At 38.7% G+C, this 12,259-nt stretch overlaps 1 protein-coding gene across 2 annotated transcripts in view; it reads right to left on the bottom strand.

The window, feature by feature from the left end:
• cntnap2a (contactin associated protein 2a) overlaps nucleotides 1-12,259 on the bottom strand; it is a 365,865-nt gene that overhangs the window by 67,683 nt on the left and 285,923 nt on the right. For both annotated transcript variants that reach the window (XM_035948975.2, XM_023272089.3), the window contains exons 16-17: nucleotides 6,385-6,541; nucleotides 306-433 (exon numbers count right to left, since the gene is read on the bottom strand). In XM_035948975.2, coding sequence (XP_035804868.2) covers nucleotides 306-433; nucleotides 6,385-6,541 — 285 coding nt within the window. The remainder of the gene's footprint in view (nucleotides 1-305; nucleotides 434-6,384; nucleotides 6,542-12,259) is intronic.

Genomic DNA, 12,259 nt, shown 5'->3' with positions numbered 1-12,259 from the left:
ACATCTGACAGTAGATACAAGACAAGCAAGGATCTAGTCAGGAGAACACCGAATAAATTTGGTGAATGTTCAACCCTTCGTGGCTCAACGCCTAAAATATATAATTGCTTCAAGCATTTTTATACCAACAACTGACCTCACAAGTACATCTGGACAGTTTTGGGTCAAAGTAAATTCATATTTCTTTATGTTTTCAATACATCATAACATACAGACTGACCTTTACTCAAAAACAGTATAGTTTACTACTAAAATTGGCATCAACCGCTTCACAGCAGTGTATGCATCAATGACATGACACTTACTATCTCCTTGGCAACGGAGTGGTCCAACAGTTAGTTTGGCCTCGGAGCCCGGTCTGTTGGTGTCACCCACGGCAACCTGGCTGACTGGCAGATGTTCCTTATACATCAAGAGACCAGAATCTTCTCTCCTGTAAGATGAATTGAAAAAAAAAAACATGTAGACTGAGGTAAGAGCAGTACAAAAACCATGTTCTTTAAGTCTTTTCACCTTGCTTTATTGGTCGGCAATTTCTCCATCTCTAGAAACCTGCCTGTATTTTTCTTTCACATTTTTTAAAATTAGTTCAATTCAGACTTTGTTAAGGTCATAGCTCAGTGAAATAAAATAACATTTGTGATTTCTGGCCCACACTATTTACAACCGTGTCAATACCGCTTTCCGTTAACAATTCTGCACCTTTGAGGTGATTCTGCTCAGGTAAGTGATTTTGATTCTGAAATGAATAAGCGAAGGTGAAGATGGAAAATATGAGGCGGAAAAATAGTGTGTATCATATGGTGGCTGTATGAAAGTAATAATCTTTCATGAAGCATAGCAGGTCATAGATATTCTACAATATATGGGAAAATATGTTATGTAGGCAGTTGTACCATTTCGATAACATTTAAAGAACATTGAAGACGTGAAAGCATATCTGTTTCCTTTGTGCTGTTAGATTCTGCACCAGTTGTAATATTACTACATATAATAAGTGTAACTTAATGAAACACTAGCTGTGTGTGCGCACATGCATTTGGGAGTGATATATTATTTATTTGATCAGATCAGTACTTCGGCACATTCAATTTGAAAGTAAAAAAAAGGATACCATGTTACAGTGCAAATTCGGCTTTAATTTGAGTAGATTTATATCAATATAAAAAAAAAATGAGTGACAGTCCATTTTTAACACACAGTGACCAACGTTTAGGAATTTAAAAGTACAGTCATGGAAAAAATTATTAGACCAACCTTGTTTTCTTCAATTTCTTGTTCATTTTAATGCCTGGCACCACTAAAGGTATATTACCTGAACAACAATAATAATGAACATAATAACAATGAACACGACAAAAAATGCAGCTGATCACTTAATACTTTGTCCTGTTTGACATGCTTAAGCTCAGTTGTATTCCCAGGGTGTATAAGAGGCCATTTCATGTCATCAGCAGCACTGCACATGCAAAGGCCTAGAGTGGTTTAATGCTTACATTCAGGCCATAGCACAACTCAGAAGTTGTCAGCTCTCACATAATGCCTAAAACAAAAGAATTATGTGAAGTCACAAAGGCAGCTATCTTGGCACTGTGGAAATTGGCATGAGTGAGAGACAGGTAGCCAAAAAACTGAAGATCTCCAAGACAGCCGTTCATTACGTCAAGAAAAAACAAGCCCGACATGGTACTACTACTACTCTTGAAAACAGTCTTCTTCCATCAGCTGTAAAACGCTTTCCTGCCTCAAATGTCTGGATGCCCCCTGCCATACTGCAAGGTCAGTTAAAGCCTGGATGTCGAACCAGAACATTCAAACCATGCCTTGGTCTGCTCAATCACCTGGTCTAAATCCAATCGAAAACCTGTGGAGAATTATCAAACGCAAAATGGAGAACCACAAACCCAAAAAAAAGCAAATTTGTTTGAGTTTGTGCAGCAGGAATGGGCTGCTGTGACAGCAGAACAATGTCAGAAGCTGGTGGAGAGCATGCTAAGACGCATCGCTGCAGTCATCAAAAACAATGGCTATGCAATGAAGTACTAACTCCTGTGTGTATAATGTGACTAAAACAGAAAGAAAAGAAAACATGGAATGCCTAAAAGCTGTTTTTGGCAATACAATGTCAAAGCTATTGATGTAAGAACATAAGTGATTTTGGTTATTATCAAGAAAACCATGGAAAATGGTTAGATATCAGCTCTTAAATGAAACTCTTATGAGCTATTTTTGTTGTTATCATTATATTTGTCCAAACAAATGTGCCTTTAGTTGTACCAGGCATTTAAATTAACAAGAAATTGAAGAAAACAAGGGTGGTCTAATAATTTTTTTCCATGACTGTAGATGCACATGACAGCAAACAAAGTCATCAGATTTGGTATTTTCGCGGAAAGCCCTCATTAAGCATTCAACTCGAAGAATGCTCTTCGAGGTCGTCTCTGCAACTTCAGCTTGCACTTATTCTGAGGCCTTTCATTTAGTTTTTAGTAAGAGGAATGCCAGAAAATACCCTGGAAAACTAGCTGGTTGCTGGGCTGAAAATCGTTGTGCTGTTGAATCGTACGTCGTATAATGACTGTAGACACATTTGGCTGTATCTGAGCTCCCAGAATGCACATGCATAGCTCTGCATTATTCTCATTGCTTCCGTTAGCAGTGAAATTTCATAATTATGTCAGTATGCTGGTTCCATTGATGCCATGCATGCCCAGACCACAACGGAACCAGCACCAAATGTGACAAATGAGGTCGGATGTCTTGTGTTACGCTGTTCGTTTTTTCTAACCACACTTTCCATCCTGTTTGACTGAGAGTGACCTTTGTGTCATCAGACCATAGAACTCAGCAAAAGCGTGCAAAAAGAAGCAGCAACACAGCTTTTATGCTATTGAGGCTTCCAAGGTCTATACATCTTCTGGGGAATTTCATGAACTGGTTTAGTGGTGAAGTCGCTTGGTTATTGACGTGGAAATCTGTACGCCTACATACCGCAGAGTGCACTTGACTTACTGTGCCACGATAAAGGCATTTCTTTCCTTCCCAATGCAAAATATTTTCTGATCATTCACTAGACTTGTGCTATTAAATTTACCTGCTTATTAACCATTTACCAGTTTTTATTTTTCAGTGTAGTATCTATAATTTAATTTCAAATCTGCTAGAACCTGAAGAAAATGAATACCTCTGCTATGGACTTTACACACACACACAATATATAAATAGGAACAGATATGTGCAGTCAAGCCCGAAATTAATCATACCCCTAGCAAATTTTAACTTACAGTTACTTTTAAATATAAATAGAAGCTGAGAAATTAATTTTCTCAGCTTTTATTTACACAATGATGCCTTTTGTACATCATCTTAATATCTTTCAGGAAACACCTGTGTCATTTACAATAAAAAAAACTTGCTGGCTGAATAAAAGTAACTTTAAGTCAAAATCTACTAGGGGTATGAATAATTTTGTGCTTGACTGTATGTTTAGATATAAATATGGATGTATGTACGTTTTTATTTGAACACAGTTATGTGGATAATGAACCTGCACATGGGCATGTGAGTCTACAGTGCTTGCATATATATTTTTTATTTATTTTACTTAACTTTTTTCTTTTATATCTTCAGTTACTTTCAGTATGTAGGTGTATACAATATATATTAGGTTATGCTGTATGTGATTACATACATGAGCATAAATGTATATGTACATAAGTGTATGTATTCATTTTCCCACTTTTCTGTATTACATTATAATAAGTCAGTGTATTGCCGCTGCATAAATAAGTAAATGATGTGAAAATAATTAAACAGATGTTAGAATATAATATTTCTATCACAAAAGGCAGCATTATAATAGTATATTAGTTTGTAAGTTGCAAAAACTGTGAACATAAAGGTAAAAGAATTGAGTACAATGTGCAGTGATACATGTGGTGGATGTATTGAGTGGTGCATATGCAAAATATTACTTAATTCTCTGTGTGAGAAATGAGCAAATCAACATAAAATAGATTTAAAATAATTCATGAAATTATCTTGCTGTACCATCAATTAGCCAGATGACAACACTGTGACAGTACTACAAACATTAAATACATAAATAACATCCATCAGAGTGAATTTAAACAAGACATATTCAAATATAAATTCTTCACATAACTCAATTGAAATTGTTTGCCATTCAAGGCCATTTGGACATGAAACAGAGATCTAATTTATGGCTGCATGTGTGCGTCTGACTAAGCATGTGTGCACACGTGTGCTTGTGTGTCTGTTGCCAAAAATGTGGGTAATGAGTAGAAACAGTTATATTGGTAATATTTCAAATATCCACTCAGCCAAACAATGAGACATTAATGCATAAAATATTAACGGTGAGAACGAGACAGTGTAAGTCTCATTTGTAATCTCATCAGTTTTAGAGATGAGCAGGGAGACATGAAAGCAAATGAAATCTCTTCTTCTTGCTAACACTCGGTAATTACTCACAAACATGCAGCGTGCACACACAAGCACACACAACCACTGACAGCGACGCAATTGGTTTTAATGAGAATATCCATCAGCTGGCTAAAAGAGCTTTGAAACACAAACTGTTGGTTCTGCAGGCAAACATCCCTCCTAAATAAACACATCCTTGATGGTGGCATTCATCATTCAGTCATTTCAGCCTTTGAAGTTAGACACCTCATCAGACTGTCCAGCTACGGTGGATTCTGTATTAACACATTCTTGCAAACTTAACTTTAGTGACTAATTTAAGCTTTTTCATGATTTCATGATTCTGAAGATCTTCTTAGTAGGAGTTATGCAAGGATTCAGAGATATTAAATGTAAAAGTCAACTAATATTTAATGTTCTATTCTAGGACGTGCTTAGGAAACATAACAGAAAACAACGATAATATTATTAACAATACTAATATTAAACTTAATTATATAGCATAACACATTTCATATGACATTTTCTAGAATGCATACATAGTGTAACATAATATTTGCCACTTGAAATTCACAGTGACATTTCAAACCAAGGGCTCTCGATGCCAGAAAGATGTAGACCAGGCAGTTTCTTTTTTCTAATTACTCTTAATTTGGCTTTATTGATAAGAATTTACAAAAAAAGGGCTCTATGTCAAAGTGAAACACAATTCTACAATGTAATGTCACTTATGACAAAAATATACAATGCAAAATAAGGGGTTGCAAAGTTTTCATCCTTTTCATATCAGTATCGAATAGATGCATCTTTGACCACAATTACAGCTTTGAGCCTGTGTGGACATTTCTCAATTCGCCTTGTACATGTGAACACTGCACTTTTACCCCATTGTACTTTGCAAAACTGCAACTTCTCAATTAGATTGAGAACTGGACTCCAAAACATTCACCTGCGTCTTTAAATCATTTCTGTGTAGCTTGAACTGTATGGTTTGGATCATTGTCATGCTGGAAAAACAAATCTTCTACCAAGCTGCAGTTCTCTTACAGACTGCTTCAGGTTGTCATCCAGTATTACCCAATTCTTTTCTACATTAATTTTCTCCTTTACCTTCACAAACCTTCCAGGGTCTGCTGTCAAGAAGCATTTCCACATGATGCTGCCACCACCATGCTTCATGGTGGGAATGGTGTTTGTGATAATGTGCAGTGTTTCATGTCCACCAAACATAGCATCTCATCTGAGCTCAAAAGAAGCAAAATTTTGGCCTCATTGGACCATAAAGCTTTGTTCCAGTTGACTCCCAGATGCTTTCTGGGAAACTCTACTTAAGATTTTTTCAACTGTGGATTTTCTCTTTGGCACTTTGACAAAAAGCTTTGTCTAATGAAGAACGTGAGCAACAGTCTTTCCCACCTCAGCTGTGGAAGCTTGTAATTTCTTCCTTTTACTAATTTTGTGACTTCTGTGATGAATTAGGTGAGTTACTTTAAAAGGTGTGAATACTTATGCAATCACTTCTTTTACATTTAACTAATTAACTGACACTTTGCAGAAATATGTTTTCAAGGATTAAAGGCAATTAAAGGGGAAAACGTCTAAGAGGGGTGAATATTTTTTTATAGGCACTGTTACTCTAATTAAAGGCTTAGTTTACCATAGGAAAATGTACTTGGAAATAGTTCCACCCTTTTCAAAAATAATGGTTAAATGAATCTTATTACAGTAATCCATTTTTGCCATTTATAAATTGATTCAAAAGTGCAACAGAAAAGATGTGGCATTTTTCTTGTGAATAGATTTTCTTCACCGACCCCCAGTGGAGCTGTTTCTAAAGACTTTAATTAAAATCAATGCAAATCTCAGACTGTTAAGGAAGTTAATCACAGCATAACTGCTGGAGTACCTGCTGAACTTTTATGCGATTGTGGGACTTACCATTGTTTGGCATCTGCATCGCAGTTGCAGTCGTACTTGGGGTCGGTGCAGTTCCTGTCGATACCACAAGCACATTTCTGGATGCCGGGCCCTGAGCCGCCCCAGTAGAAGTGCTTCTCGCTGCCTCGGCCTACCCACCACGTGTAGGGGGTCCCATCTGGCAAACAAACACAAACACAAAAAAAACCCCCTGTAAGTTCCTTTAAAGAAGGACAACAATCCCCAACAGTCCCCAGTGTTCCGACTGGTTTTTGGCTGATTACTACAATTGGTCCTTTGTAGAAAAGTAGAGGCAAAACATAGACTTTTGCGAAGGTAATAAAGTTGTGTCCAAACATTCCTTTTACAGGTGATTAACTGTTAAACTGTTCAAGGCTTTTGTTGCATTAATGGGAAATATATTGACTACTAGCAGCTGCCTGGTGAATGTGATTCATTTGCTCAGTTTGTTTTACACAGCTGGACGGTTAATGCCTTTGAGACTGGCAGGCACACTTAGTCACAGATCACACCTGTGATTTTAGAGATCTATTAAAACAGCTTCGGTGCTGCATTTACATGTATCTTTCACATTGCTGTGTGTGAACCCCTGTGTCCATAATTGTTACTGTCAATTTAGATACTTACGAGCACATCTGCTGACACACAAACACCTCCATGTGCATGTATGTGCGTGTCCTTGTGTGTGTATGTGTATTTTAATGAGTGGATAAGAGGTGAAGGATCGCTGCTTTTCAATAAGAAATGTAATATTGTTTTCTTTGCCTTGGATAATGTATTCTGGCATGGGACAGTAACTAGGCAGAGAGATAGGTGTAAATATTTTGGTGCCTTGCAATATATCACAATAACAGCAAGAGAGGAGGAAACAATATTACGTTTCCCTCTTTATTCCAAGAAAATAAGCTGCATTGTCAATATCACTTTGTCAAATTCCATCAGAGACAATGAAATCTCCAGAGCCACATTTTTTACAGAAGGGGATTGAAGCAGACTTTTGATGCAGCACAATTGCATTGAGATGTGTGATATAGTTTATTATTACACTTGATTTCTGAACTGGGCCTAAACTCCAGGAGGAAGAAGTGACTGTCTGTGTTTTTATATTTTGTGTGAAGGTGTGTGCGTGTTTGGCCTTGGTGACCTATAGGTTTATTGCCCTCATAAAGAGAATTAGCCTCATCTTTCTTCAAGCTACGGTTCAGACAAGCCACTGTCAATAGGATTAACAGTGCCCTCCAAGAGACGTCACAGTCTTCTCCCTTTATGTGTGCACGTACAGAATGTGTCTGTTGTTGTTGTCGTACGTCTATGCAAGTTAACTTTGAGTTTAAGTTACAGTCAGTAGTCCCAAACCACAGTCCGCTGAGCTAAGCTTCAGCCTCCAGAAACATCACCTATCTTGAAAACAACCCAACTAGATGATGTCAAGCCATTGTTCTAAAGCTGATCTGTGTCCACTTCAGGCCTGTCCAAAGTGAAGTGCATGAAGGATTATCTATGCTCCTTCTAGCGCTGGTATAACCACAATTGAGTAGATCATTAAACCTTGATTATACTCTGGTAGGGATGTCTATATGTAAATCCCTAGATGTGTAGCTCTTCTCATCATACTATGTTTGTAGTCCACAGGAGTCTGCTGAATATCTGCACTATTGCTCTTGTTGTGTAGTTGATGAATAGACTACACGGGTATGATGCGGTCACCATCTTGACTCTGCCGAACTCCGGGCTAGTCCAAAAATGAGCAATGAGGTGGAGTGTAAGGGGAGCTGAGGTGGTTCATGCAAACTTCCCTGGGCCATGGCCTGTCGTGTGACAACACAGGTCACCGAATGCAGCCACACCCATGATTACATCTAATTTTAAGCTATACAATTGAAATGGGTGAGTTATATGAAGGGTCACCCCCTGTACAGTTGTCACGAATAGGGAAGCCAGCGATAGAGACCGAAACCGTTTTTGTCAGGGTGTTTATTTCTACTGTAAAGTTTGGCATTTCAACATGTGGATCTTTGAGGACAGGCTTAGTTTTGGAACTAAGCTCAAGTGCCATTCAAGGAAACTGCAATTTTTGTCACTTTTATGTGTGCTTCATTGTTTGAACTCTAATGTTATCACTGGTGGTCTACTTACTACGACAAAACAACACCCATAATCAGTGAAAAATGTCCTGCATCAAACACTTCCAAGTTTAAATGTATCTTTCTGTGTTTCTGTAGCAAATGGTAGAAATTATTAAACAAAATCCACACAATGCTTTGGCATGTACATAGTGCACACCCAAGCTCTAGAAATCAGAAACAGGTCAAATCTATATACATATCTATGGCTGACTTATTATTGTAAGTACATTATTGTTATTGTTTTGATAATAAAATATCAGTCAGCAATTATGTCTAATCGTGTAAAGCATAACTCTGGGGTTGGGGTGGCATTCAACACCTGGTGTAGAATAGCGATTTTGCTTCATTGTCTTTCTCTTCTCTGCTCCCTGTGCTGGTTACTGTTTGCACAATGGTGGGGCTGAGCTGCTCCACACACATACAAAGCAGTGGCCACAGTGGAGAGAATGAGATGGAATTGAGGTTAGATATTACTCAAGTTGATGACAACAATGCTCGGTATCCGGTAGTGAAACAATTCACCAGTAAGAGAGAGAAAGAGTAGAAGTATGTTATCAACTACCTGTTGAACTAGCAGAATAGGAAGTTGCAGGGATAGTGTTTCTACTGCTATGCCTCCATTAAGTCCAGTCTTAATCCAGTATGTTTTACATAGAGGTTCTTAAACGTTGTTACGCTAAAAGCAAGGGGTTATGAATTAATGCAAAGTGCAGGTCATGGTGGAACCCACCTGAGCTACAGTATGTGTCTGAAAAATATGAATTAGAATAAAGTTTGATCTCTTAAATTCTTGTGCATTTTGAGGTTGAGACCAACTAGCTCTTCCTCTTCAGTCAGCAGTAAGTGGATGACTGAGGATGAATGATGCCACAGGGCTCTTATGGTTTTTAGGTCAAGGGCTCTCACAGTATGTAAAGTTATATTAATGTATCTGTTCTTTATTCTAGAGATGGCGAAGTCTCTCTACATATAGATGTTGTATTACAAAAAACACAAACACATATATTCTAGTAGTTACTTTAATGGTTACTTTAATATTACAGTGGTCCCTCGTCTATCGCGGGGTTTACCTTCCAGACTATATATAAATATATATATAGTTTACTGCGATCTCGCGATATAGCGAAAAATCCACGATACAAAATGTCATTTAAAAATCTGCAATGCAATGAGACCGCGAGAAGTGAACCGTGATATGGTGAGAGGACCACTGTATTGATTATTTTATCAGCACTGGGCACCAGATACAGATAATTATCAGTTATAGGCCCAGAAATTCCATATCAGTCATGATGTGGTGCATCCAGCGCCGACCGTCACATATAAAAACAGGAGTCACCTTGTCTTGCGTCTGAGGCAAAGGGACAAACACCTGAGAGAACAAAAACATGCAGTGTGCAAGAGTGAACAAACACCTCATAAGCCCAGAGTCTCATTCTCTCACTTTCTGCTTGGCCTCTCATTTCCCCTGCCGTATCATACCGCACTTCATTCCTGTCTTCTCTCTCCCAAGTTTCTCAGACAGGTGGGAGAAAGTAGCACGAAAAAACTAACTCTAACAGTCACTTGACCCATTTCATAGCATGTTTTTCAGAGTGTGGAGAAGAGCGAGAGAGGAGAGGAGAAGACAGGAGAAGTGGTGTAGGAGTAACAGCAGGGCATCAGGTGGAATGGGAGCTTTGCATTGTGCCAGTTTAGGTCTCCTGTGTGATTCGGTTTGCTCTGCCAAAACAAACAACTCAGGAGTGGGGAGAGAGGTAGAGGGGGTGGGAAGAGGAAGGGGGTGGAGGGGGGGATGAGAGCATGACAGCATGGATGGATAAAGATGTGAGCGAGGAGAGATAGAATCATACTGGCAGAGTGTTCATATGGAGATCCGCAGAGAGAGGGCACTGCCAAGATGAGGCTCAGCAGCATGTTTTTGTGTGTAAGCGCATGTTTGTGTGTGCGTGTGTGAGAGAAGAACAGAGAGTGTGTTTGTATGTGCAAAAGTCCTGCGGTTAAAAAGCAGGTGCACTATAATTATCATTAGTCCCACTAGAGTATTATTAGTGTTAAGAGTGGTAGCTGTATGTGCCTGTGCTAATGCAACATTATATCAGGCAGGAAAAAAGAAAAGTAAGAGAAGGAGAAATTCCAGTTTAATTTGATAAAATGCTGAGGCAGGCCCGGTGGGACAAACACATTTCAAAAAAGGAATTAACTGATCAAAAAAAATGACAGCAGTGGCTTGTCTTGGGATTTGCTCTCGTAGATAGTCGCTTAATTGTTTGCCACATTAAATGAGAATTTGGGTTATTACAGGTTGGGTCCGATATACTCTGATTAGCTACAACATTAAAATTCACTTGTGTGATATTGTGTATACCCCATCAAAGATCTCTGACCCACTGAGGCATGAAAACAAGTTTTCGGGGCTTTTCTTGTGGTGTTTGGTACCATGATGTTAGCAGCAGATCCTTTGGGTCCTGTGGGTTGCAGAGTTGCATCCCAGAGGTGCTCAATCTTACAGAGATCTGGATAGTTTGGAAACCAGGTCAACGCCTTGTGGTTTTTGTCGTATTCCTTGAGTTATTCCTGAGCAGTTTCTATAGCTGCATTTTGCAAATTGTCCTGCTGTGGCAGGCTGATGCCACTGTGGATTGCCATTGCCATGTGGGGGTGTTCAGGGTCTGGAATAATATTTCGGTGAGCAGTACCTGTCAAAGTAACATCCACATGCAATCCTGTCTCCCAAATACTACAGTATGTTCCTATACAACTTAACTGCATTCTCATTTTGAAAGGGACTAATTATCCCCCCAAAAGGAAAGACTGTGACTTATTAGGAAAGACTTCCAGCTTAAAGGAGCCACAAAGTCCACGTAAAGAAGAAAGAGGTATAAATCTGCAACAGGGCTTTTACCCAGGTTTTATATACACTACTGTTCAAAGGTTTGGGGTCACCCAGACAATTTCATACTCTGTTATTCATGTGCTATCATAATTGCACAAGGGTTTTCTAATCATCAGTTAGCCTTTCAACACCATCAGCTAACACAATGTAGCATTAGAACACAGGAGTGTTGGTTGCGGGAAATGTTCCTCTGTACCCCTATGGAGATATTCCGTTAAAAATCAGAGGCATTTACCACATTAACAATGTCTAGACTGTATTTCTGATTAATTTTATGTTATCTTCATTGAAAAAAGTGCTTTCAGGGTGCCCAGATATCTCAGCTGGCTGAGGGGGCGACCCATAAACAGGGGCTACATTCACAGACACAGTGGTCATGGCTTTGAATCCGATCCATGGCCCTTTGCTGCAGGCCGTCCCCACTCTCTTCTACCCATGTTTCCTGTTTCTCTCTCCACTGTCCTATATAATAAAGGTAAAAAGGCCAAAAACAAAACTTTAAAAGAAAAAAAAAAGGACATTTCTAAGCGACCCCAAAGTTTTGAACGGTAGTGTGTATATGTGTGTTCAGGTTTGTGAAAATAGCACAGTTTAGGTCTCCTTCTCGTAGCCTTTTCACAACAGGGTTGCAGCTTGTCCTCCATTTTCTGGGCTACAAGTCCCTGTTCATCTAATATATGATTGGTTAGATGAAAACGAGTGACAGCAAAGCAACAAAATAAATGACAAAGATGAGTAGAAATGTATTTGTGGCGCGTCTCAAGCAAACATGGTCTGGCAGAAAATATGTTTCCCTCAAAACATAATTCACATAGTTTAGATACAGATTAATAGGTGATTCTAAAAATGGTGT

Source organism: Amphiprion ocellaris, chromosome 22 (genome assembly GCF_022539595.1).
Source record: "Amphiprion ocellaris isolate individual 3 ecotype Okinawa chromosome 22, ASM2253959v1, whole genome shotgun sequence".
In the NCBI taxonomy this organism is placed as follows: Eukaryota; Metazoa; Chordata; class Actinopteri; family Pomacentridae; genus Amphiprion; species Amphiprion ocellaris.
The sequence above is the reverse complement of the archived record's forward strand: the minus strand, read 5'-3'. Positions and strand labels throughout refer to the sequence as shown.